Source organism: Aethina tumida, chromosome 4 (genome assembly GCF_024364675.1).
Source record: "Aethina tumida isolate Nest 87 chromosome 4, icAetTumi1.1, whole genome shotgun sequence".
Lineage (NCBI taxonomy): Eukaryota > Metazoa > Arthropoda > Insecta > Coleoptera > Nitidulidae > Aethina > Aethina tumida.
The window spans coordinates 5,121,106-5,146,740 of NC_065438.1; the positions used below are offsets into that span (position 1 = coordinate 5,121,106).

General features: G+C 30.2%; 1 protein-coding gene and 1 long non-coding RNA gene across 4 annotated transcripts; one reads left to right on the top strand and one right to left on the bottom strand.

The window, feature by feature from the left end:
• Positions 1-25,635, top strand: LOC109602940 (tripartite motif-containing protein 45). Of its 3 annotated transcripts, none has more exons than XM_049966483.1 (8): positions 1-146; positions 1,170-1,516; positions 6,120-6,361; positions 6,915-7,118; positions 11,781-12,056; positions 12,106-12,424; positions 12,476-12,723; positions 25,292-25,635. In XM_049966483.1, the coding sequence occupies exons 2-8, from the start codon at positions 1,177-1,179 to the stop codon at positions 25,541-25,543; spliced, it is 1,881 nt and encodes a 626-aa protein (XP_049822440.1). In that variant the 5' UTR covers positions 1-146; positions 1,170-1,176; the 3' UTR covers positions 25,544-25,635. The 3 variants fall into 3 exon arrangements, with proteins under 3 accessions (XP_049822440.1, XP_049822439.1, XP_019874943.2); XM_049966482.1 differs by lacking the exon at positions 12,476-12,723 and adding an exon at positions 24,973-25,220; XM_020019384.2 differs by lacking the exon at positions 25,292-25,635 and adding an exon at positions 12,794-13,137.
• On the bottom strand, positions 22,464-23,201 carry LOC126265359 (uncharacterized). The gene is made up of 3 exons (XR_007547861.1): positions 23,127-23,201; positions 22,972-23,071; positions 22,464-22,563 (listed from the first exon to the last, which is right to left on the bottom strand). It is a non-coding gene; the product is annotated as an uncharacterized LOC126265359 (long non-coding RNA).

Consider the following 25,635-nt stretch of genomic DNA (forward strand, 5'->3'; position numbering starts at 1 on the left):
CCGGGAGACGGCGGACGACGACAACTGGTGAAGTGCCTCGAGAGTTTTGTTATTTAGGAGAGGATCGGCCCGTAAACTATTCGGATAGTTTGGAACTGACAAAAGTTTGTGCACTTCTTTTGAAACAGTGGGTGGATTTATTTTTGGTAAGGGAGTCCATATATATTATTGCCCAATTAACATTCCTTCATTTTATATTTGTTTTTAACATAACTAGATGTATTAAATTAAGAAAACACTGAAACTTTTTAGCCCATCTTAGTTTAAAAACAGTAATTTAAAATTTGGAAGATGTATCAATTTATATTTGTGTCTTATATTAAAATATTCCAAAGATTTCTTCTTCTATTTATTCATTGAACCAATAATACTGTCCCTAGTCTTTTAATAAAATTGGTAACTTCTTTGATTTTATCCTTCAACACTTAGATGTTATAATATTGATGTTATAAAACCTCACATAATATTTTCTGACGTTATTGTTTGTTGGTGGAGATACATTCTGATAAAATTAGTTAACATCTGTCTCAAGACGCTTCAGAAATGTTTATGGTATCGCATAACTGTGTTTGAAAATATGGATTGACATGAGCAAACCCATTATTCCTACATCAAATACCTTTGGATCTATCTAGTCTGATCTTGAAGCTTTTTATGTGTCATTCATCAATTCCAGTATATTAAATCTTTTCAGAAAGTAAACACATAATTTTATGGTGTTAGTTGTCCAAAAATAGAGCCTCTCCCCAAAAATAGCCCATAAATTATGTCAATAAGATGTAAAGAAGACATTTTTCCTAAAGTCCCACTTCAGGTTTTTACATCAGCAAAGTTGAATCGCATTTAATTAGTGAACTTGGCCTAAATTATTACCCAACGTGTAAACAAGTGTTTCTAGATTTATTCTTCGTCTAATAATAAAACGGATGTACTAATGAGCGTTGTCTAATGTGTCCTGACGTAGGTCCTAAATGAAGACGTGCATTACCATTGTACCAAACCTCGTACATTAACCTTTATTAGCGAAAGCTTAATTTCATTTGATGGATAAATTGCCAAACGGGTTAGAGCTATTTGAAGTGGTATTTCTATTTTAGTTTTACGATTCAATTATATACAAAACGATGAAGTACCCTTGGATCCAGACAAAATGCTTCAATTTGTTACAGATTTGTGATGTTGGAGTTCGACAGGATGTCGTACATATTTGGCAGCTTCGCCCGTCGGCGGCAAAGCCACGAGGTGTCGTCGGCGAAACGTCGCAGCATCGAACCACCGCCGAAAATCGTCCACGACAGATCGAAATCGACGCCCCACACCAAGAAGACGGTCACAATATCGACGCCGAGGGCCAAAAGCGTCTACAACGTGGCTTTAAATGACGGACAGTTCAAATGCTCCATGTGCCTGAGGCAATACGTCGATCCGAGGGTTCTGCCGTGTCTTCACTCGTTTTGTTTGAGGTGCTTGCAGGAGCTGGAGAGCGGCAGCCCGGGCAGCTGGCAGGAGGCTGACAGTAAGTAGTCAAGTCACAACAAGCAATCAATGTTACGGGTAATTGGTGAGGCCTTGTTCACGGTGAAGGTGATTAACGTTATGTAACTTGTACGTTTGAAGAAGTCAAGGTTCGTTAAATCCCGAAGCCAAACTAATAAAATCTTGTTACTGGAAACATTAATGGCGAGACATTAAAGAAACCCTTAAATAGTCGGAACGATGTTGGTTTAAAGCAAGGGGACAAAACGTAATTAGTGCATATTTAGAATTTATGTGGCCACTGTTATAAGGGTATCAAGTGTTTTGGCAGGATACGCATATTTGTTTAGAGTCGTAAAGCTTCTTTCTGTCTTAGTCACTTGTTTTTTATAGTTTACTACTTTCGGTACTTTTGATCAGGGTTACATATTAGGTTGGGGGAAAAATCCATTATTTTTTGGTAGATGACTGTAGTGATCAAATAGTTTCAGATTTATTCTCGTTGTCAAGGTGACATTTGACAGTAAAACAATTCTTTTGCTATTTTTTGTTTGGTCTAGAAGATGTAGATAAAATCACAGAAATAATCGAAGTTGACAGCTATGTTAGTAATCTTAGCATCACTCAGGAGTTAAAGATCCACCACGGACCAGTTTTGAATCATTTGCACAAAGCTGAAATCAAAAAGAAGCTGGATCACATCAAAAACATGATGAATCTGTGAAGCCTTGCACAAATGGAATGAAATCCACCAATTTCTTAAAGAGATGGAGACTGGGGATGAGAAATGGGCGACATACAGCGGGACTGATCGAAAAAAAACAAAGTGAATTAGCTGAAACGGTGTTCAAACTAGGACTAACGACCAAGAAGGTTCTACTGTATATTTGTTGGGACTGAAAAGGAATCATTTATTATCAGTTGCTTCCATATGGCCAAACATGAAATTCGGATCTCTACTGTCAACAACTAGTACGTTTGAAGCTGGCCATTGACCAGAAACAGCAAAAATTGGCCAACAGAAGATGTGTTGGGTTCCACCAGGACAACTCCAAGTCACACACTTCTGTAGCGACTCGCCAGAAACTCCGGGAGGTTGATTGAGAAGTTTTGATGCATCCACCACCTAGTCCAGACCTGGCACCAAGCGATTACCATCTTTCTCTTGCATTACAAGACTTTCTTAGTGGTAATTGGCATCAAGGTTTTCACCTATAGTGATGAAAACTTCTATGACAGAGGCAGGAAGGTTCTGTTGTATATTTGGTGAGACTGAAAAGGAATCATTTATTATCAGTTGCTTCCATATGGCCAAACATGAAATTCGGATCTCCACTGTCAACAATTAGTACGTTTGAAGCTGGCCATTGACCAGAAACAGCAAAAATTGGCCAACAGAAGATGTGTTGGGTTCCATCAGGACAACTCCAAGTCACACACTTCTGTAGCGACTTGCCAGAAACTCCGGGAGGTTGATTGAGAAGTTTTGATGCATCCACCACCTAGTCCAGACCTGGCACCAAGCGATTACCATCTTTCTCTTGCATTACAAGACTTTCTTAGTGGTAATTGGCATCAAGGTTTTCGCCTATAGTGATGAAAACTTCTATGACAGAGGCAGGAAGGTTCTGTAGTATATTTGGTGGGACTGAAAAGGAATCATTTATTATCAGTTGCTTCCATATGGCCAAACATGAAATTCGGATCTCCACTGTCAACAATTAGTACGTTTGAAGCTGGCCATTGACCAGAAACAGCAAAAATTGGCCAACAGAAGATGTGTTGGGTTCCATCAGGACAACTCCAAGTCACACACTTCTGTAGCGACTCGCCAGAAACTCCGGGAGGTTGATTGAGAAGTTTTGATGCGTCCACCACCTAGTCCAGACCTGGCACCAAGCGATTACCATCTTTCTCTTGCATTACAAGACTTTCTTAGTGGTAATTGGCATCAAGGTTTTCGCCTATAGTGATGAAAACTTCTATGACAGAGGCAGGAAGGTTCTGTTGTATATTTGGTGAGACTGAAAAGGAATCATTTATTATCAGTTGCTTCCATATGGCCAAACATGAAATTCGGATCTCCACTGTCAACAATTAGTACGTTTGAAGCTGGCCATTGACCAGAAACAGCAAAAATTGGCCAACAGAAGATGTGTTGGGTTCCATCAGGACAACTCCAAGTCACACACTTCTGTAGCGACTCGCCAGAAACTCCGGGAGGTTGATTGAGAAGTTTTGATGCATCCACCACCTAGTCCAGACCTGGCACCAAGCGATTACCATCTTTCTCTTGCATTACAAGATTTTCTTAGTGGTAATTGGCATCAAGGTTTTCGCCTATAGTGATGAAAACTTCTGTGACAGAGGCAGGAAGGTTCTGTTGTATATTTGGTGAGACTGAAAAGGAATCATTTATTATCAGTTGCTTCCATATGGCCAAACATGAAATTCGGATCTCCACTGTCAACAATTAGTACGTTTGAAGCTGGCCATTGACCAGAAACAGCAAAAATTGGCCAACAGAAGATGTGTTGGGTTCCATCAGGACAACTCCAAGTCACACACTTCTGTAGCGACTAGCCAGAAACTCCGGGAGGTTGATTGAGAAGTTTTGATGCATCCACCACCTAGTCCAGACCTGGCACCAAGCGATTACCATCTTTCTCTTGCATTACAAGACTTTCTTAGTGGTAATTGGCATCAAGGTTTTCGCCTATAGTGATGAAAACTTCTATGACAGAGGCAGGAAGGTTCTGTTGTATATTTGGTGAGACTGAAAAGGAATCATTTATTATCAGTTGCTTCCATATGGCCAAACATGAAATTCGGATCTCCACTGTCAACAATTAGTACGTTTGAAGCTGGCCATTGACCAGAAACAGCAAAAATTGGCCAACAGAAGATGTGTTGGGTTCCATCAGGACAACTCCAAGTCACACACTTCTGTAGCGACTCGCCAGAAACTCCGGGAGGTTGATTGAGAAGTTTTGATGCATCCACCACCTAGTCCAGACCTGGCACCAAGCGATTACCATCTTTCTCTTGCATTACAAGACTTTCTTAGTGGTAATTGGCATCAAGGTTTTCGCCTATAGTGATGAAAACTTCTATGACAGAGGCAGGAAGGTTCTGTTGTATATTTGGTGAGACTGAAAAGGAATCATTTATTATCAGTTGCTTCCATATGGCCAAACATGAAATTCGGATCTCCACTGTCAACAATTAGTACGTTTGAAGCTGGCCATTGACCAGAAACAGCAAAAATTGGCCAACAGAAGATGTGTTGGGTTCCATCAGGACAACTCCAAGTCACACACTTCTGTAGCGACTCGCCAGAAACTCCGGGAGGTTGATTGAGAAGTTTTGATGCATCCACCACCTAGTCCAGACCTGGCACCAAGCGATTACCATCTTTCTCTTGCATTACAAGACTTTCTTAGTGGTAATTGGCATCAAGGTTTTCGCCTATAGTGATGAAAACTTCTATGACAGAGGCAGGAAGGTTCTGTAGTATATTTGGTGGGACTGAAAAGGAATCATTTATTATCAGTTGCTTCCATATGGACAAACATTAAATTCGGATCTCCACTTTCAACAACTAGGACGTTTGAAGCTGGCCATTGACCAGAAACGGCGAAAATTGGCCAACTGAAGGTGTGTTGGGTTCCATCAGGACAACTCCAAGTCACACACTTCTGTAGCGACTCGCCAGAAACTCCGGGAGGTTGATTGAGACGTTTTGATGCATCCACCACCTAGTCCAGACCTGGTACCACGCGGTTACCATCTTTCTCTTGCATTACAAGACTTTCTTAGTGGTAATTGGCATCAAGGTTTTCGCCTATAGTGATGAAAACTTCTATGACAGAGGCAGGAAGGTTCTGTTGTATATTTGGTGGGACTGAAAAGGAATCATTTATTATCAGTTGCTTCCATATGGACAAACATTAAATTCGGATCTCCACTGTCAACAACTAGGACGTTTGAAGCTGGCCATTGACCAGAAACGGCGAAAATTGGCCAACTGAAGGTGTGTTGGGTTCCATCAGGACAACTCCAAGTCACACACTTCTGTAACGACTCGCCAGAAACTCCGGGAGGTTGATTGAGAAGTTTTGATGCATCCACCACCTAGTCCAGACCTGGCACCAAGCGATTACCATCTTTTTCTTCCATTGCAAGACTTTCTTAGTGGTAATAGACATCAAGGTTTTCGCCTATAGTGACGAAAACTTTTATGACAGAGGCATTATGAAGCTATCTTTAAAATGGCAACAAAACTATGCATATTTGATCCAAATCAGACAAACCGAAACATTTTAAATAAAGCTCTGAAGTTCACGTAAAAATAATGGAATAATCTATTCCCCAACCTAATGTAATAACTTCTAAATAGAGACAGAAAAGGCAAAAATAAAGGGTAGATACGATCAATAAATCCTAATGTTGATGAAAATAAAGGAAACGCTTTCAACACCAAATGAAGGATTAGCAATCCGAAGACACGAGGAAACAATACAAATAAACCATCGCTTGGTCCCATCCATCTCATCTTCCGGCACCAATTATCCAAGCGCTGACACATTTGCACGCACCACTATAAATACAAATGAATTAGACTTCTCCGTGTTGTTTGACAGGTCCGAAGACGAGCAGCAGTCCGGATTCCCGAAAGGCCAGCAGCTCAGGTGGTTCGGGCTACGTCAGCGACAAGCACGAGTACAAGTCGTTGTGCTGTCCATCCTGCGGGACCGGATGGGACATACCCGACGGGGGCGTCGGGGCCTTTCCCCCAAACTACACGCTGCAACACAAGATGGTGGTGGCGAGTCTGAGCGGGCAGGGCACCCATCTGTGCGACGTGTGTACGACGGATGTGACGGTGAGTGTTGAAATAAACGGGTGACAGCTGATGAATGGGTGCGAGGGTAGTTTGTGTCTGGGGCGGTTTAAATTAGGATGTTTAAGTGTTAAGACAGCACTAATTTAGAAACGTGATCCATTGTTGTGTAAAAAAGATAGAGTCTAAGACAAAAAAAGAGTTGGAACACATTGTAGTACGAAAGTACTTCAATGTGTTTGTATTCATTGAAAACTAACAAATTGTTGTTTTATTTTTGGATGATAAATATTTACATGAACCGTTACAAGATCCTTGTTAATCATCAACATCCTCTTTTTATCTGTCCGGGGCAATCTGATACTTTCATTCCATCTTTAACTCTTCCCAGCATCTCCCCTTGTAATAACCTACACCCGTTTATAAATAAACCGCTTTATGTCCTATAAAATTATAATTTGAGGAGTGATATACCACACATGAAATCTAATATGACGTTCGAATGGTTTATGGTGATTATCGCTGCTCAAGCTCAGTTTAAGACGTTTACAGCGATTATGAATTTATAAAATTACCGCTGGTATTTTATTTTTAGGCGACGTCTCGTTGCACCGACTGCGCCTTAAGTTTCTGCCATGCATGCGAAGAACTGCACTTAAGACAAAAACTAAGTGAGAACCACGAAGTGCTGTCGTTGGAGGACGCCAGACGTAGAGGCATCACCCGAATACGTCGACAAATTATGTGCATCAGGCATCCAGAATTAGAATTGTCCATTTTTTGTTCCACTTGTTCACAGGTATTTGGTGATAAATCTCTGTTGGATATAAATCTGTGTAGTGTGTCGCCTCGGTGTTGTTTGGTTTGCGTGTAAACAGTTGTAAAGATGTAAAGAGGTTTGGAAACGAGAGGAATTAAGTGGGTTTTCAGAATAAATGCGATGTGGCCAAAATATTGTCTTTTGAACAAATTTAAGAGCCTTTTTTTTTAAATTTTACTTCTTGAAGTCATTACAGATAATTTCAATTTTATTTAAAAATAATAAATTAATACGACTTAAAATATTATTTTATTAAGTTCAAACTCTTTGATTCAATTACTTTATTACAGATAGAATTTTAATAATTATTGTTGAGCAATACGACATAAAACAATATTATTTTAAAATTTTTTTCATTTATAATTAATTTTTAACCTAAATTCAAAGTCTCTATAAAGATTTTTCATTTAAGAATGTTGGTACAAAATTTTTAATTCAAGATTTTCAACATAATATTTTATTTCACTATTTTATTTCTTGAAATAATTAGAGGTTATTCCAATTTTTATATTAACAATTATTGAACAATAAGGCAATATTCATTTTAGGAAGCTCAATCTTTTTGTCAAGCTTATCATTTAGAAATTATATTTAAAATTCTTAATTCTCAATTTTTGATATAACATTCTCAAAAGATAAAATATTTTGAGTTTTTGAGCTAAATTCAAAGTCTCTACAAAGATTTTTCATTTAGGAATATTGGAACAAAGTTCTTAATTAAAGATTTTTAATATAATATTTTATTTCACCATTTTATTTATTGAAATTATTACAAGTAATTCCAATTTTCATAATAACTATTATTGGGCAATACGACATCAATCAATATTATTTTTAGAAAGCTCAATCTTCTTGGGAAGCTTATAATTTAGAACTTTAGATTTAATGTTTTTTGTTCACAATTATTGATATAGCATTCTCAAAAGATAAAATATTTTGTGTTTTTACCTAAATTCAAATTCTCTGCAAAGATTTTTCATTTAGGAATATTGGCAGAAAGTTCTTAATTCAAGATTTTTAATATAATATTTTATTTCACCATTTTATTTATTGAAATTATTACAAGTAATTCCAATTTTCATAATAACTATTATTGGGCAATACGACATCAATCAATATTATTTTTAGAAAGCTCAATCTTCTTGGGAAGCTTATAATTTACAACTTTAGATTTAATGTTTTTTGTTCACAATTATTGATATAGCATTCTCAAAAGATAAAATATTTTGTGTTTTTAACCTAAATTCAAAGTCTCTACAAAGATTTTTCATTTAGGAATATTGGCACAAAGTTCTTTATTTTAGATTTTTAATATAATATTTTATTTCACCATTTTATTTATTGAAATTATTACAAGTAATTCCAATTTTCATAATAACTATTATTGGGCAATACGACATCAATTAATATTATTTTTAGAAAGCTCAATCTTTTTGGGAAGTTTATAATTTAGAACTTTAAATTCAAAGTCCTTAGTTCACAATTTTTGATATAACATTATCAAAAGATAAAATATTTTGTGTTTTTAACTTAAATTCAAATTCTCTACAAAGATTTTTCATTTAGGAATATTGACACAACGTTCTTAATTCAAGATTTTTAATATAATATTTTATTTTATCATTTTATTTATTGAAATTATTACAAGTAATTCCAATTTTCATAATAACTATTATTGGGCAATACGACATCAATCAATATTATTTTTAGAAAGCTCAATCTTGTTGGGAAGTTTATAATTTAGAACTTTAAATTCAAAGACCTTGGTTCACAATCTTTGATATAACATTATCAAAAGATAAAATATTTTGTGTTTTTAACCTAAATTCAAATTCTCTACAAAGATTTTTCATTTAGGAATATTGACACAAAGTACTTAATTCAAGATTTTTAATATAATATTTTATTTCATCATTTTATTTATTGAAATTATTACAAGTAATTCCAATTTTCATAATAACTATTATTGGGCAATACGACAACAATCAATATTATTTTTAGAAAGCTCAATCTTTTTGGGAAGTTTATAATTTAGAACTTTAAATTCAAAGTCCTTGGTTCACAATCTTTGATATAACATTATCAAAAGATAAAATATTTTGTGTTTTTAACCTAAATTCAAATTCTCTACAAAGATTTTTCATTTAGGAATATTGACACAAAGTACTTAATTCAAGATTTTTAATATAATATTTTATTTCATCATTTTATTTATTGAAATTATTACAAGTAATTCCAATTTTCATAATAACTATTATTGAGCAATACGACAACAATCAATATTATTTTTAGAAAGCTCAATCTTTTTGGGAAGCTTATAATTTAGAACTTTAAATTCAAAGTCTTTATTCACAATTTTTAATATAACATTCCCAAAAGATAAAATATTTTGTGTTTTTAACCTAAATTCAAATTCTCTACAAAGATTTTTCATTTAGGAATATTGACACAAAGTACTTAATTCAAGATTTTTAATATAATATTTTATTTCATCATTTTATTTATTGAAATTATTACAAGTAATTCCAATTTTCATAATAACTATTATTGAGCAATACGACAACAATCAATATTATTTTTAGAAAGCTCAATCTTTTTGGGAAGCTTATAATTTAGAACTTTAAATTCAAAGTCTTTATTCACAATTTTTAATATAACATTCCCAAAAGATAAAATATTTTGTGTTTTTAACCTAAATTCAAATTATCTACAAAGATTTTTCATTTAGGAATATTGACACAAAGTACTTAATTCAAGATTTTTAATATAATATTTTATTTCATCATTTTATTTATTGAAATTATTACAAGTAATTCCAATTTTCATAATAACTATTATTGAGCAATACGACAACAATCAATATTATTTTTAGAAAGCTCAATCTTTTTGGGAAGCTTATCATTTAGAACTTTAAATTCAAAGTCCTTGGTTCACAATTTTTGATATAACATTATCAAAAGATAAAATATTTTGTGTTTTTAACCTAAATTCAAAGTCTCTACAAAGATTTTTCATTTAGGAATATTGACACAAAGTTCTTAATTCAAGATTTTTAATATAATATTTTATTTCATCATTTTATTTATTGAAATTATTACAAGTAATTCCAATTTTCATAATAACTATTATTGGGCAATACGACAACAATCAATATTATTTTTAGAAAGCTCAATCTTTTTGGGAAGTTTATAATTTAGAACTTTAAATTCAAAGTCCTTGGTTCACAATCTTTGATATAACATTATCAAAAGATAAAATATTTTGTGTTTTTAACCTAAATTCAAATTCTCTACAAAGATTTTTCATTTAGGAATATTGACACAAAGTTCTTAATTCAAGATTTTTAATGTAATATTTAATTTTATCATTTTATTTATTGAAATTATTACAAGTAATTCCAATTTTCATAATAACTATTATTGGGCATTACGACATCAATCAATATTATTTTTAGAAAGCTCAATCTTCTTGGGAAGCTTATAATTTAGAACTTTAAATTCAAAGTCCTTAGTTCACAATTTTTGATGTAACATTCTCAAAAGATAAAATATTTTGTGTTTTTACCTAAATTCAAATTCTCTACAAAGATTTTTCATTTAGGAATATTGACACAAAGTACTTAATTCAAGATTTTTAATATAATATTTTATTTCACCATTTTATTTATTGAAATTATTACAGTTAATCCAATTTGGGTAATAACTATTATTGAGCAATATAACATAAATCAATATTATTTGTAGAAAGCTCAATCTTTTTGGGAAGCTTATAATTTAGAACTTTAGATTCAAAGTTTTTAATTCTCAATTTTTGATATAACATTGACAAAAGATAAGATATTTTGAGTTTTTTACATAAATTCAAAGTCTCCAAAGTTTTTCATTTAGGGATCTTGACACAAAGTTTTTAACATGACAATAATTAATAGATTACATATTAATTATTAAATTAAGTTTTAATTTAATATTGTTCTTTTACATTTTAGTTATTTATTCATTATTTAGTAAATAAAAGTTTTATAGTCAACAGTGATTAATCGATTAACAATTCAAAATCAGAGTTATTTCCAAACAAACCACTTAAGCCTCCGTCAACTTATAAATAGAGTTTGGCGTGCACAGATCGAAAACACGTAAATTAAATTGTGCAAATCTGGCTCTGCTTTATTTAATTACGTTTAAGAGGCTTAATCTGCCGCACATGCAGTTTATCATTTGCAGGTCTTCATCTGAAATATTTGTAAACACGTTTTCATGGGCCCGATTCCATTAAATCATTTCTATTTTCACGATTCGTGCAACCGGCGGGTTAATAATAGTACCCCGCACGGGATATTTTGCCTCCACAACGATTTTATAATTTATGATGGATGAGGAATATTCAGGTTACATTTTAAATTAACCGGTTCGATTGTAATCCAAAGGCCGAACGTTAAACACATGTTCGTATTTATTGAATGCAGTCCTTTGGTTAAAACGTGGTCTCTTTTATCTATAAATACTGTGACAACCAACCAACCAACCAACCAACCAACCAGTTCAATAAGCCCGGTGAAACTTTTTAATGTTAAAAGATAAACATCCTCCTCCGACTCGAATCCATTTCCGTTCCTAAAAACTACAACTAACAATGTGTTTTTAGGTGATTTGTCGTGAGTGCATTACGTCACACAGGGGTCACACATGTGAGCCCGTTTCGAGGGTGGCAAAATCGCAGATCACCAATTTGAGACATGCGGTGGACAAAGCCAAGGCGGTGATGGAACAGTCTGCGGTGGCGGCCAATAAGTTGCACCTCAACTCGAAGAAGATCGAGGCGCAATGCGGCAAGGTGCAGATGGAGGTGGAGAAGTTCATCGAGAACTACATCAAGTCGGTCGAGGACCACAAGACGAATCTTCTGGAGCAAATTCAACAGGTGGGTCCGTTGTGTTGCTCTCTACTTGGTTACAACGTGTGTGTTGCAGGTGAAGGAGGAGAAGATCGAGTCGATAAATCAGGAGAAGGTGAACCTGCAGAAGAGGATAAACGAAGCCAGAGATCTGGCTTACTTTTTGGATGACCTTCTGAGGGAAGGCACGGATGTGGAAATGTTAAGGTTCGTGAAACCGGTCATGGAAAAAATGAACAGATGCACCAGCGACAAATCGTTTGAAGTTAGATTGTCGGGAAGTCTTATATTCCTTCCGGAGGAGGCGGTACCTTGCAGCAACAACTTCATGACTCTCTATGGAGTATTATCAACACAATCCGTGTCAGCACAACATTGCCTATTAAATACGGATGGTAGTACATCTCAAGTATATACAAAGAACAGCAATAAACGTTAAATTTCAGGTCTGATGAACCTCCGAGTTGGCAAACAAGCGGAAGCAATATTGGAGACGAGAGATTACAATGACATTCCTTTAGATCGAGGTGGAGAGATGGTTATGGCAGAGATTCGGTACAGAGACGCCGGAGTTTCAAGATGTTTAAATGTGATGGTGGACGATAGACGTGATGGCACTTACAGCATTTCTTTCGTGCCAGATGTTGCCGGGAAATTAGTTCTAAGTGTATTCATCAAAGGAGAAGCCATTAAAGTAAGATTTTTGCCCTATTTTTCAACTAAATTATAGAAAAAAAATTAATACACTCATAATTGTCCCTTAGAACAATCCATTTCCGTTTGTGGTGCGAAGCTTAAAACCCCACCATGGTACTTTCCACTGTTGCACCTTCTGTTCAAGTGGGGGTAGTAAAGAGGCATCCTGCGGTTGTGGAGGCAACATGCCCGGAGGATATAAAGGTTGTGGTCACGGACACGAAGGACATCCAGGAAAAAGACATTGGTCCTGTTGCGGTAACATATTGGAACATTCTGAATGTTCTAAATCGAATTCACATTATCAGTTCACTTTGTGAAATGTATCTTCCATATACAATGTGTTGTAATATAAATAATTTAAAATGTTAAATAATAATTAGAAGGTATTGATTAAATTATTCCACATATATTTGGTAAATTAGTTTTATTTCAATAATTAGTAACAACTAATGAAATTATTGAATAGTTTATTGAATAAACTGAAATAATTCATGGATTAATCCGGACAATTCACTCTGTTCAGGGCCCCCTTTAATAATAATGTATCACTGTGTACATAAAATTTATTTGACGTAACTGCTCCTTCACCTGAATTTAAATGGATGTCATTATAAACAGGAGAACGATTTTTATAAGTTTCTTTTAATTGGAATTGGTAGTTTTGGGTACATGAAGAGTATTTACCTTTAACCCAGTTATTTAATTATTTAATACTGTTAAGATTATGAAAGAAAAGAATTTTGTGCCCTCTTTGTAACAATTATTTATTAATAATCTTACTATCGTTATTTGTTGTTTTATAAATAAATTAAAAAGTTCAATACAATCTGTATATATAGTATAGTATAATTTATATATACTATTATAAGAAAATGGTCTTTTTAAAAATTTTAATATAATATTTCTTCTAAAAAGTCGCAATACTAAACAAAATCTATAAAATCTTTAAGATGTTTATAAAATCTCTAAAAAATCTAATAAAATATTATCTCATTAAATCTCTCTTTAAAAAATCTTTATAAATCTCTACAAAATCTTTAAATTTCTATAAAATGTATAAAATCCTCTTAAAATCTCTATAAAATATTTATGAAATCTAGAAAAATTATTATAAAATCTATAAAATTTCAATAAAGACTTTCTATAAATTGTATAAAATCTGTATAAAATCTTTATAAAATGTATAAAATCTCCATAAACTTTCTATGAAATCTATATAAAATCTTTATGAAATCTCTATAAAAACTATGAAATCTTTACATATTTATAAAATGTATTAAATCTCTATAAAATCTATAAAAATTTTTAAAAAATCTAAAAAATGTGCATGAAATTTATATAAAATCTCAATAAAATCTATAAAAAATTCTCTTAACATCTAAAAAAATTTTTAAAATCTAAAAAATTCATAAAAAAGTCTAAAGTCAAAAATAATCTATTACTATTAGTTTTATTTCAATAATTAGTAATAACATGTGTAGTATATAACAAACAAAAATTATTTCTTAAATTCTTATTATTCTTCATAAATAGCTTATAATTGTGTCTCACTTATTATGTGTTTATATAAAATGACATAAAACCCCAAATTCTTCTTATAATCTAAAAATAAATTTAAATAAATTTAGTAAATTCAAATATGATGAAAATAACCATAATATAATAATCAATAAATTTTTACCGCCTTTCTAGAAAAGATTCTGGATAAATACCTCAATAAAATTTGACTTACTTCTTTTGCTAATTGATGATTAACGTTGATTATATTGAAAAAAGTTACCTTTGGCGGATAGTTTAACATTAATAAAAACATACTAATGGTTCTCTGGTTTTTAGAGTTATAAACATACCAAGGACTTGAATAAACTGTATTATATAAATTATCGGTCTGAAAATAATCAATTTAAGTTACAAAAGAATTAAAATATAATAAAATATTAAAATACCAGATCTAAATTAATTTGTCCAAATGTTATATATATTGAACAGATACCTAGTGCTATAAATATTCCGCACCAAATATTTACCCACTCCAATACATTAGTAAGACCCTAAAATGGGGTGGTGTGTAATACATTTTTTGTCGTTTGGTCAGAAATACAATAGTGATCATAATGGCAACTTTCTAAAATGATAAATACACTGCTCCAAGACTAATGCATCTTTAATTTTGTGAATAAATTTTTCTGTTTATGTGTGAATTTAGGCCTAAATGCCATTCATAGTAGAGGTGAAATCATTTATTTTAAGTTGCTGTAATTGTGTCCACTACTGTATAAGATAACTATATCATAGATCAATAGATTGATGAAAAAACTCACTGTAAGAATTTTTTTTATGTGTGTAACGTATACATGCGTGCCTGATAAAAATAGAAATAATATGGAATATTTGACGGAGTTTTTAAATGTTTCATTATGCCTAAAAATAATACATAATAATAATAAATTGACAAATGAATATAAATCTACACTTTTTTATTGTAGAATATCTTCGTATGGAATGCTTTAATTTTTCCATTACATGTGTGATATCGTCTTTTCCTTTAATTGTTTTAATAATCTCATCAATAATAATAAGTTGATTTGCATATAAGCTTGTAAAAAATATAAAAAAAATACAAGGTGCGACGGCTTCCCAAGCACATAAAAAATACATCATAAAAATTGTAAAATATAATATCAACAATAAATATCCAGGAAGGTATCTTATTAGAAATGTCATGTCTTTAAATATGATAGATGCAACAGACAGTGATAATATTATACATATTATTATCATAATATGGAATAATAATCTACCAAGTTTTACTATTTTTCTAAACTGTTTAATATTTGTCGAATTTTAGTTTCCTCGTATTATTAAATGTTATATCTTTTATAGTTAATAATGTTAAAATGCTACATTGAGCCTAAAAATATTCAAATAAGGATGTTATATTATGAGTTATGTGAGTACTTACATATAAATTAGTTGAAATGAGGGTATCCTTAGAAAAAGGCATCAAAACCAAAAGATACAATGATAATACAATTTCAATTTTCCAATTCATATATGAGTATTTATATAGAAAAGATGTACCTACAATTTTAGAACTAAACAGCTGGAAATGCTTTTTATTGTATTACAAAAGTATTTACTTCTATCTTCACCAAAGAGTCGTGTTTCAGATACCTGTAGAGGAAATATAAAGATCAAAATTCTTTTAATAATCTCCATCACGACAAAGAACGTTGTACCGAAAAATTGTTAGACACAAAGCTAACAATGATCGAGTTTATTACAAAAATTCGATTAAATATCCTATTTAATACAATTATTGAATGAATATTGAATAGTTTATTGAATAAACTGAAATAATTCATGGATTAATTCGAACAATTTACTCAGTTCAGGGCCGCTTTTATTAATAATGTATCAGTGTGTATATAAAATTTATTCGTAACAGCGCCTTCACCTGAATTTAAATGGATGTTATTATAAACAGGAGAACAATTTTTATAAGTTTATTTTGATTGGAACTGGTAGTTTTGGATACATGAAGAGTATTTATCTTTAACCCAATTATTTAATTATTTAATACTGTTAAGATTATGAAAGAAAAAGATTGTGTGCCCTTTTGTAACAATTTAAAAATATACGTACTAATAATCTTACTATTTGTATACTTATTTGTTATATTATAAATAAATTAAAAAGTTCAATACAATCTGTATCAGCACCTGACGGATATCCAGAAAAAAGACATTGGTCCTGTTGCGGTAACATTTTGGAATATTTTGAATGTTCTAAATTGAATTCACATTATCAGTTGTGAAATGTATCTTCTATATATAATGTGTCGTAATATAAATTTAAATCTCTCTCTTTAAAAAATCTTTACAAAGCTCTTCAAAATCTTTAAATTTCTATAAAATGTATAAAATTCTCTTAAAATCTCTATAAACCGTTTATAAAATCTATAAAAATCATTATAAATCTCTCTAAAATTTTTATAAACTCTATAAAATCTATAAAATTTCTATGAAATCTATATAAAATCTTTACGAAATCTCTATAAAACTATAAAATCTTTAAATTTTTATAAAATTTATTAAATCTATATAAAATTTTTATGAAATCTCTATAAAATCTATAAAAATCTTTAGAAAAACTAAAAAAATATGCATGAAATTTATATAAAATCTCAATAAAATCTATAAAAAAATCTCTTAACCTATATAAAAAAATTTTAAAATCTAAAAAATTCATAAAACCTTAAAAAAGCTTAGTAATAACATATCTTGTATAAAACAAACAAAAATTATTTGTTAAATTTTTATTATTCTTCATAAATAGCTTATAATTGTCACACTTATTGTATGCTTATATAAAATGATATGGCTCCCCAAATTCTGCTTACTATCTAAAAATAAATAATTTAATAAACACAAATATTTGCCATAATATAATAATCAATAAATTTTAACCAGCCTTTTATAAAAAATTCAGAGTATTTGGATCTGAAGAAAATTTATCTTACTTCATGTGCTAATTGATGATTAACGTTGATTAAATCAAAGAAACTTATCTTTGGAGTATACTTTAACATTAATAGAAACATGCTAATGGTTCTCTGATTCCTGGAGTCATAAGTATACCAAGGAATTGAATAAACTGTATTATATAAATTATTAGTCTAAAATTTATCAAATTATTTTACAAAATAATTAATATGCAATAATGAAATATTAAAATACCAGATCTATTATAATTTGTCCAAATCTAATATATATTGAACAGACACCTAGTGCAATGACTATTCCGCTCCAAATATTTAACCATTCCAGTATATTACCCAAACCCTAAAATTGAGGTAATATATTATACATGTTTTGTCATTTGTTTAGAAATACAGTAGTGATCATTATATTAACTTTTTAAAATGTTAAATACATTGTTCCAACAAATTAACGACCATTTCCTCCAGGTTGACTTAATTTTTAATTGACTAGGATTATTTTTTGATATTCGAATTATCCAGTTATCGAATTTCTTCCAATGTTTTGGAACTCATTCAATTGTTTTCGTAGTCACTATTTGAACAGTTTCTCTAAATTTTTTTATAATATTGAAAAAATTTGGTAACGTTGTTTTATAATTTTTGTGGCAGCCTCAATCATTAATTAATTAATTATAGTAGACCACTGGCAAATAACTGATTTAAATTTACCTGTCGTATAGTGGACACACACAACATTATTATTTGTATGTATAAGGCGCTTTAATTGTGGCCACTACTGTACATGATAACTTTGTCAAAATAATTTAATGGAAAAACTCACTGTAATAATTCGTTTTAAGTGGGTAATGTATACAAAAGTGCCTGATAAAAATATAAACAATATCGCATATTTAGTAGAATTTATAAATGTTTCATTGTGCCTAAAAATAAAAAAAAAATAATTATAAATTGACAAGTGAATATAAATCTAGCACTTTTTTATTGTAGAATATCTGCGTATGGAAAGTTTTAATTTTTTATTTACTAAATCATTGGGTACATTTGTGATATCTTCTATTCCATCCATCGTTTTAATAACCTCATCAATAATAATAAGTTGATTTGCATATAGGCTTGTAAAAAATATAATAAACATACAATTTGCAACGAATTCCCAGGCACATAAAAAAAACATCATAAAAATTATAAAATATAATACCAACTTTAAATATCCTGGAAAGTATCTTATTAGAAATATCATCTCTTTATGTATGATACATGCAATAGACAGTGCCAATATTATACATATTGTTATCATAAAATGAAAAAAAAATCTACCAAGTTTTACTATTTTCCTAAACTGTTTAATACTTGTTTGAGATTTATAATAATATTTGTCAAATTTTAATTTCCTCGTATTATTAATTGTTCTGTCTTTTAAAATTAATAATGTTAAAATGTTACACTGAGCCTAAAAATATTGAAATAAGAAAGTAATATTTTAAAATGTGAGTACGCACATATAAATTAATCGAATTGAGTGTATCATTAGAAAAAGGCAGGAAACCCAAAAGATACAATAATAATAAAATTTCAATTTTCCAATTCATATATGAGTATTTGTAGAAAAAAGATGTACCTACAATATTAGAACTAAACTACTGGAAGCGTTATTTATTACAAAAGTATTTACTTTTATCTTCACCAAAGAGTCGTGTTTCAGATGCTGATAGAGGAAATACAAAGATCAAAATTCTTTTAATAATCCTCTTCATCACGACGAAGAACGTTGTACCGAAAAATTGTTAGAGACACAGCTAAAAATGATCGAGTTTATTATAAAAATTCGATTAAATATTCTGATTAATGCAATTATTAAATGAATATTTAATAGTTTATTAAATAAACTGAAATAATTCATGTATTAATCCGAATAATTTACTCAGTTCAGGGCCGCTTTTAATAATAATGTATTAGTGTGTACTATCGCGTTCATAAGTGGTCTGCCACTTTCCTGACGTCAGGCCGTAAACGGTCACATTCTGTATTACCGTGCACTACCGTCTCGGCAGTGCCGACTCCCCACCACATCGTAAGATGCGATTCCTAAATGTGTTGTCAATTGAATGCGAACCTTTGTACAGCGAACATGAATTTAAACGAGGAAAAACGCCTTAAAATCGTCTTTTTAAATCAACAAGGAAAGAATATTTCTGAAATAGCTAGAGAGCTAAATATTTCGGTAAGAACTAAAATTGGGAGAATATGTTTATGTCCCCAGTGTTGTATATCTTTGTTGAAAGTTTGGGTGCGTTTTTTTTTTGTTTTTCGGTTTGGTACAACAATTTTATTTTTATTATTTATTTTTTAAGGAACTGTATATGTAGCGGAGGAAGAGAGCCTCTACATATAGTTCAGGGATAAACTGCATGATATTTTTAAAAAGATCTCGAGTTTAGTGAATTTTATATGTAGCGAAGGAAGAGAATCTCTATATATAATTTAATGTTTTAGGTTTTTCATTATAATATAACATTTGTTATCAAGTATTTTAATTTTAAAAATTTATATTGCAAATGAATGTTCCATACAATAAAATAAATACAATTTTGTGATTATAAAATGAATTGTGAACTGGGAAACATTATGGCCGTTCTGCAAACCGACTTTCTGGGGTCTGAGATAGTTTAGATTTAGGAACGAGTGCTCGTTTTAGTTTAACTACGTATTGGTTTTCGAATCGAAACGCGACATGAATTTTGTGAATTATATATCATATATTAATTTCAAATTATGTATCAACAACAATGTTGTAGATTCGTAGTTAGTTTCTCATATTCAATTTTAATAATGCGATATAAAAAAGACAAGAAGAAACACTTGTTTACTTCGCGTCTAATATATACAGCAGTAACGTTCCGAATACAAAATGCACATATACACATAAATATTATAATTATAATAAAAATTAAGTAGTATATAATTTAGTAATTCCATTTATTTATTTTTTTTTTTTCAAATATCTATATATTTGTATAATATTACGTACAGAATCTCAAACAATTTAAATAAACGTTTTCTTGAAGAACACTCTGATGAGCCACTGGTAGATAAATTTGGCCACCGAGATCCCCTCAACTCCTTTGGACTACATTTTGTTTGGACATTTAAAGAATACCATTTATAGAAACAGATTACAAATCATGGATCATGGATAAGATACAATAACAAATAATGTTCAAATAAACGAAAAACAAGAGTGAGGATCTTTTTGAACAAACCAAAGTGTCATTTTTGAATTCATGTATCCAAATTCTGTTAATGTATGTTATATTATTAATAACTATTGTTATTTTATTCTTTTAATTTTAATCTACATAAAAAAATTAAGAACAAAATTGTCCATAAAATAAAGTTTTTAAAAAATAACTGTGTGTATTATTTCATAACATTTGAAATGTTTTAATATGCACTATTTTATATATCGTAAATACTTGGTTTTGTTATGAAAATAGTTAATTTTTATTTCTTGTATGTAATCTTTTAAATATTTTTAAAATATATCACATTAGCTCAAATACTATTTTAAATCATTTTTAAAAATATTTATTTAGTAAAAAATCAAAATAATATTAATTAAGATTAATTTAATATTTGTTATTTAAATAATCGTTTAAAATATTGTAGTTATCATTACAATTTCAACAAAACACAACAAATATTTTCTGAATAACTAATGTTTACAAAATTAGTTCATAATTTGCCGTGATCCAATCCTTACAACCCTGTTTATAGTGTAGCATGTTGTTTTGTAAAATCGATACCCCTTTTACCATGTCAAAACTTATTCAGATTCAGTTTTTAATTTTTACGCGGACCGAAATAATAGACTGTAACAGAATGTGACGGTCGAGGTCAAGCGCTTCGGAAAGTGGCAGACCACTTATGAACGCGATAGTACATAAAATTTATTCGACGTAACTGCGCCTTCACCTGAATTTAAATGGATGTTATTATAAACAGGAGAACGATTTTTATAAGTTTATTTTGATTGGAACTGGTAATTTTGAGTACATGAAGAGTATTTACCTTTAACCCAATTATTTAATTATTTAATACTGTTAAGATTATGAAAGAAAAGAATTTTGTGCCCTTTTTGTAAACAATTTAAAAATATATTTACTACTAATCTTACTACTTTTATTTGTTGTATTATAAATAAATTAAAAAGTTCAATACAATCTGTATCTTCACATGACGAACATCCAGAAAAAAGACATTGGTCCTGTTGCGGTAACATATTGGAATATTTTGAATGTTCTAAATTGAATTCACATTATCAGTTGTGAAATGTATCTTCTGTATATAGTGTGTTGTAATATAAATAATTAAAAATTTTATATAATAATTAGAAGGTATATGATGTTTATAAAATCTCTAAAAAATCTAAAAAAAAATCCCTTTAAACCTCTCTCTTTAAAAAATCTTTATAAATCTCTACAAAATTTCTATAAAATGTATAAAATTCTCTTAAAATCTCTATAAAATGTTTATGAAATTTATAAAAATCATTAAAAAATTTATAAAATTTCAATAGTCTTTAAATTTCTATAAATTGTATAAAATCTCTTTAAAATCTTTACGAAATTTCTAAAAAATCTATAAAAATGTGCATGAAATTTATATAAAATCTCAATAAAATCTATAAAAAAAATTCTCTTAACCTCTATAAAAAAATTTTAAAATCAAAAATGTTCATAAAACCTTAAAAAATCTTAGTAATAACATATCTCGTATAAAACAAACAAAAATTATTTGTTAAATTTTTATTATTCTTCATAAATAGCTTATAATTGTCACACTTATTGTATGCTTATATAAAATGATATGGCTCACCAAATTTTGCTTAATATCTAAAAATAAATAATTTAATAAACTGAAATATTCACCATAATATAATAATCAATAAATTTTAAGCAGCTTTTTATAAAAAATTCTGAGTATTTGGATCTGAAGAAAATTTATCTTACTTCATTTGCTAATTGATGATTAACGTTGATTAAATCAAAGAAACTTATCTTTGGAGTATACTTTAACATTAATAGAAACATGCTAATGGTTCTCTGATTCCTGGAGTCATAAGTATACCAAGGAATTGAATAAACTGTATTATATAAATTATTAGTCTAAAATTTATCAAATTATTTTACAAAATAATTAATATACGATATTAAAATATTAAAAGATCATGCCTATAATAATTTGTCCAAACCTAATATATATCGTACAGACACCTAGTGCACTGAATATTCCGCTCCAAATATTTATCCATTCCAGTATATTACTCAAACCCTAAAATAGAAGTAATATATTATATATTTTTTGTCATTTATTAAGAAATACAGTAGTGATTATTATAGCAACTTTTTAAAATGTTAAATACACTATTTCAACATATTAACACTGATTTCCTCCAGGCTGACTTTAATTTTAGTTGACTATAAGATTGTATTATTTTTTGACATTCGAATTATCCAGTTATCGACGTTTTTCTCTGTCTTAGTATCGCTGATTTATAATTTTTGTGGCAGCTTCAATCATTTATTAATTTATTATAGTAGACCGCCTACAAATAATTGATTTAATTTTACCAGTCGCATAGTGGACATAACATTATTATTTATATGTATATAGTTGCTATAATTGTGGCCACTACTGTATATGATAACTTTGGCAAAATAATTTAATAGAAAGACTCACTGTAAGAATTCGTTTTATGTGGGTAACGTATACAAAAGTGCCTGATAAAAATATAAATAATATCGAATATTTGGAACAATTTGTAAATGTTTCACTGTGTCTAAAAATAAAAAAGAAAATAATTATAAATTGACAACTGAATATAAGCCTAGCACTTTTTTATTGTAGAATATCTGCGTATGGAATGTTTTAATTTTTCCATTACCAAATCATTGCATACATTTGTGATATCTTCTTTTCCATTCATCGTTTTAATAACCTCATCAATAATAATAAGTTGATTTGCATATAGGCTTGTAAAAAAATAATAAATATACAAATTGCAACGGATTCCCAGGCGCATAAAAAATACATCATAAAAATTATAAAATATAATACAAACTTTAAATATCCTGGAATGTATCTTATTAGAAATGTCATCTCTTTAAATATGATAGATGCAATAGACAGTGCCAATATTATACATATTGTTATCATAAAATGAAAAAAAAATCTACCAAGTTTTACTATTTTCCTAAACTGTTTAATACTTGTTTGAGATTTATAATAATATTTGTCGAATTTCAGTTTCCTCGTATTATTAATTGTTATGTCTTTTAAAATTAATAATGTTAAAATGTTACATTGAGCCTAAAAATATTGAAATAAGGAAGTTATATTTTAAAATGTGAGTACGTACATATAAATATGTTGAAATGAGAGTATCATTAGAAAAAGGCATCAAAACCAAAAGATACAATAATAATACAATTTCAATTTTCCAATTCATATATGAGTATTTGTAGAGAAAAGATGTACCTACAACATTAGAACTAAGTTGCTGGTTATTTGTTACATTAGAAGCATTTACTTCTATCTTCATCAAAAAGTCGTGTTTCAGATACTGATAGAGGAAATATAAAGATCAAACTTCTTTTAATAATTTCCTCCATAACAACGAAGAACATTGAATCGAATAATTGTTAGAGACAAACCTAAAAATGATCGAGTTTTTTATAAGAATTCGACTAAATATACTAATTCATACAATTATTTAATGAATATTGAATAGATTACTGAATAAACTGAAATAATTGATGAACTAACCCGAACAATTTACTCATTTCAGGGCCCCTTTTAATAATAATGTATCAATGTGTACATAAAATTTATTCGACGTAACTGGGCCTTCACCTGAATTTAAAGGGATGTTATTACAATCAGGAGAACGATTTTCATAAGTTTCTTTGACTGAAATTGGTAGTTTCACAAAAAACTGGTAGGTACACAAAGTGAACAGTATATACTTCTTGAACCCAATTATTTAATTCTATTGTTAAGATTATGAAAGAAAAGAATTTTCTGCCCTTTTTGTAAAAATTTAAATATACAATTATTAATAATTAAAAATTAATAATTGAAACTTACTATGTTTGCTAATTGATATAATAGAAATGTGTTTGAAAAATGATTATTAAAAATATGTGTATATATAATTAATAATTCATAACAACTTTTATATTACAGATAAAATGTATAAAAAAGTGTTTGAGACAAAAGACAATCTAATCTTATCGTCAACTGAATTAAAACTAATCTGAAGGAGTCTTACTGAAATTAGTTTAAGCAAAACTACAACAAATATGTTGCAGATGAAGGAGTAGCAAATAGAGTCGATAAATCAGGAGAAGATGAACCTGCAGAAGAGAATGAACGAAGCTAGAGATCTGGCTTACTTTTTGGATGACCTTCAGAGGGAAGGCACGGATGTGGAGATGTTAAGGTTCGTGAAAGCTGTCATGGAAAAAGTGAACAGATGCAACAACGACAAATCGTTTGAAGTTAGGTTGTCGGGAAGTTTTATATTCCCTCCAGAGGAAGCGGTACCTTGCAGCAACAACTTTATGACTCTCTATGGAGTACTATCAACACAATCCGTGTCAGCACAACATTGCCTATTAAATACGGATGGTAGTACATCTCAAGTATATACAAAGAAGAGCAATAAACGTTAAATTTTAGGTCTGATGAACCTCCGAGTTGGCAAACAAGCGGAAGCAATATTGGAGACGAGAGATTACAATGACATTCCTTTAGATCGAGGTGGAGAGATGGTTATGGCAGAGATTCGGTACAGAGACGCCGGAGTTTCAAGATGCTTAAATGTGATGGTGGACGATAGACGTGATGGCACTTACAGCATTTCTTTCGTGCCAGATGTTGCCGGGAAATTAGTTCTAAGTGTATTTATCAAAGGAGAAGCCATCAAAGTAAGATTTTAGCCCTATTTTTCAACTAAATTATAGAAAAAAATTGTAATACAATCATAATTATCCCTTAGAACAATCCATTTCCGTTTGTGGTGCGAAGCTTAAAACCCCACCATGGTACTTTCCACTGTTGCACCTTCTGTTCAAGTGGGGGTAGTAAAGAGGCATCCTGCGGTTGTGGAGGCAACATGCCCGGAGGATATAAAGGTTGTGGTCACGGACACGAAGGACATCCAGGAAAAAGACATTGGTCCTGTTGCGGTAACATATTGGAACATTCTGAATGTTCTAAATCGAATTCACATTATCAGTTCACTTTGTGAAATGTATCTTCCATATACAATGTGTTGTAATATAAATAATTTAAAATGTTAAATAATAATTAGAAGGTATTGATTAAATTATTCCACATATA

Bases quoted from the DNA above. Each gene is read 5' to 3' on its own strand.
- LOC109602940 (XM_049966483.1), top strand. From the start codon at position 1,177: ATGTTGGAGTTCGACAGGATGTCGTACATATTTGGCAGCTTCGCCCGT. The intron at 12,057-12,105 runs GTGGGTCCGTTG...TGTGTGTTGCAG, and splicing joins TTCTGGAGCAAATTCAACAG to GTGAAGGAGGAGAAGATCGA. The intron at 12,425-12,475 runs GTAGTACATCTC...GTTAAATTTCAG, and splicing joins TTGCCTATTAAATACGGATG to GTCTGATGAACCTCCGAGTT.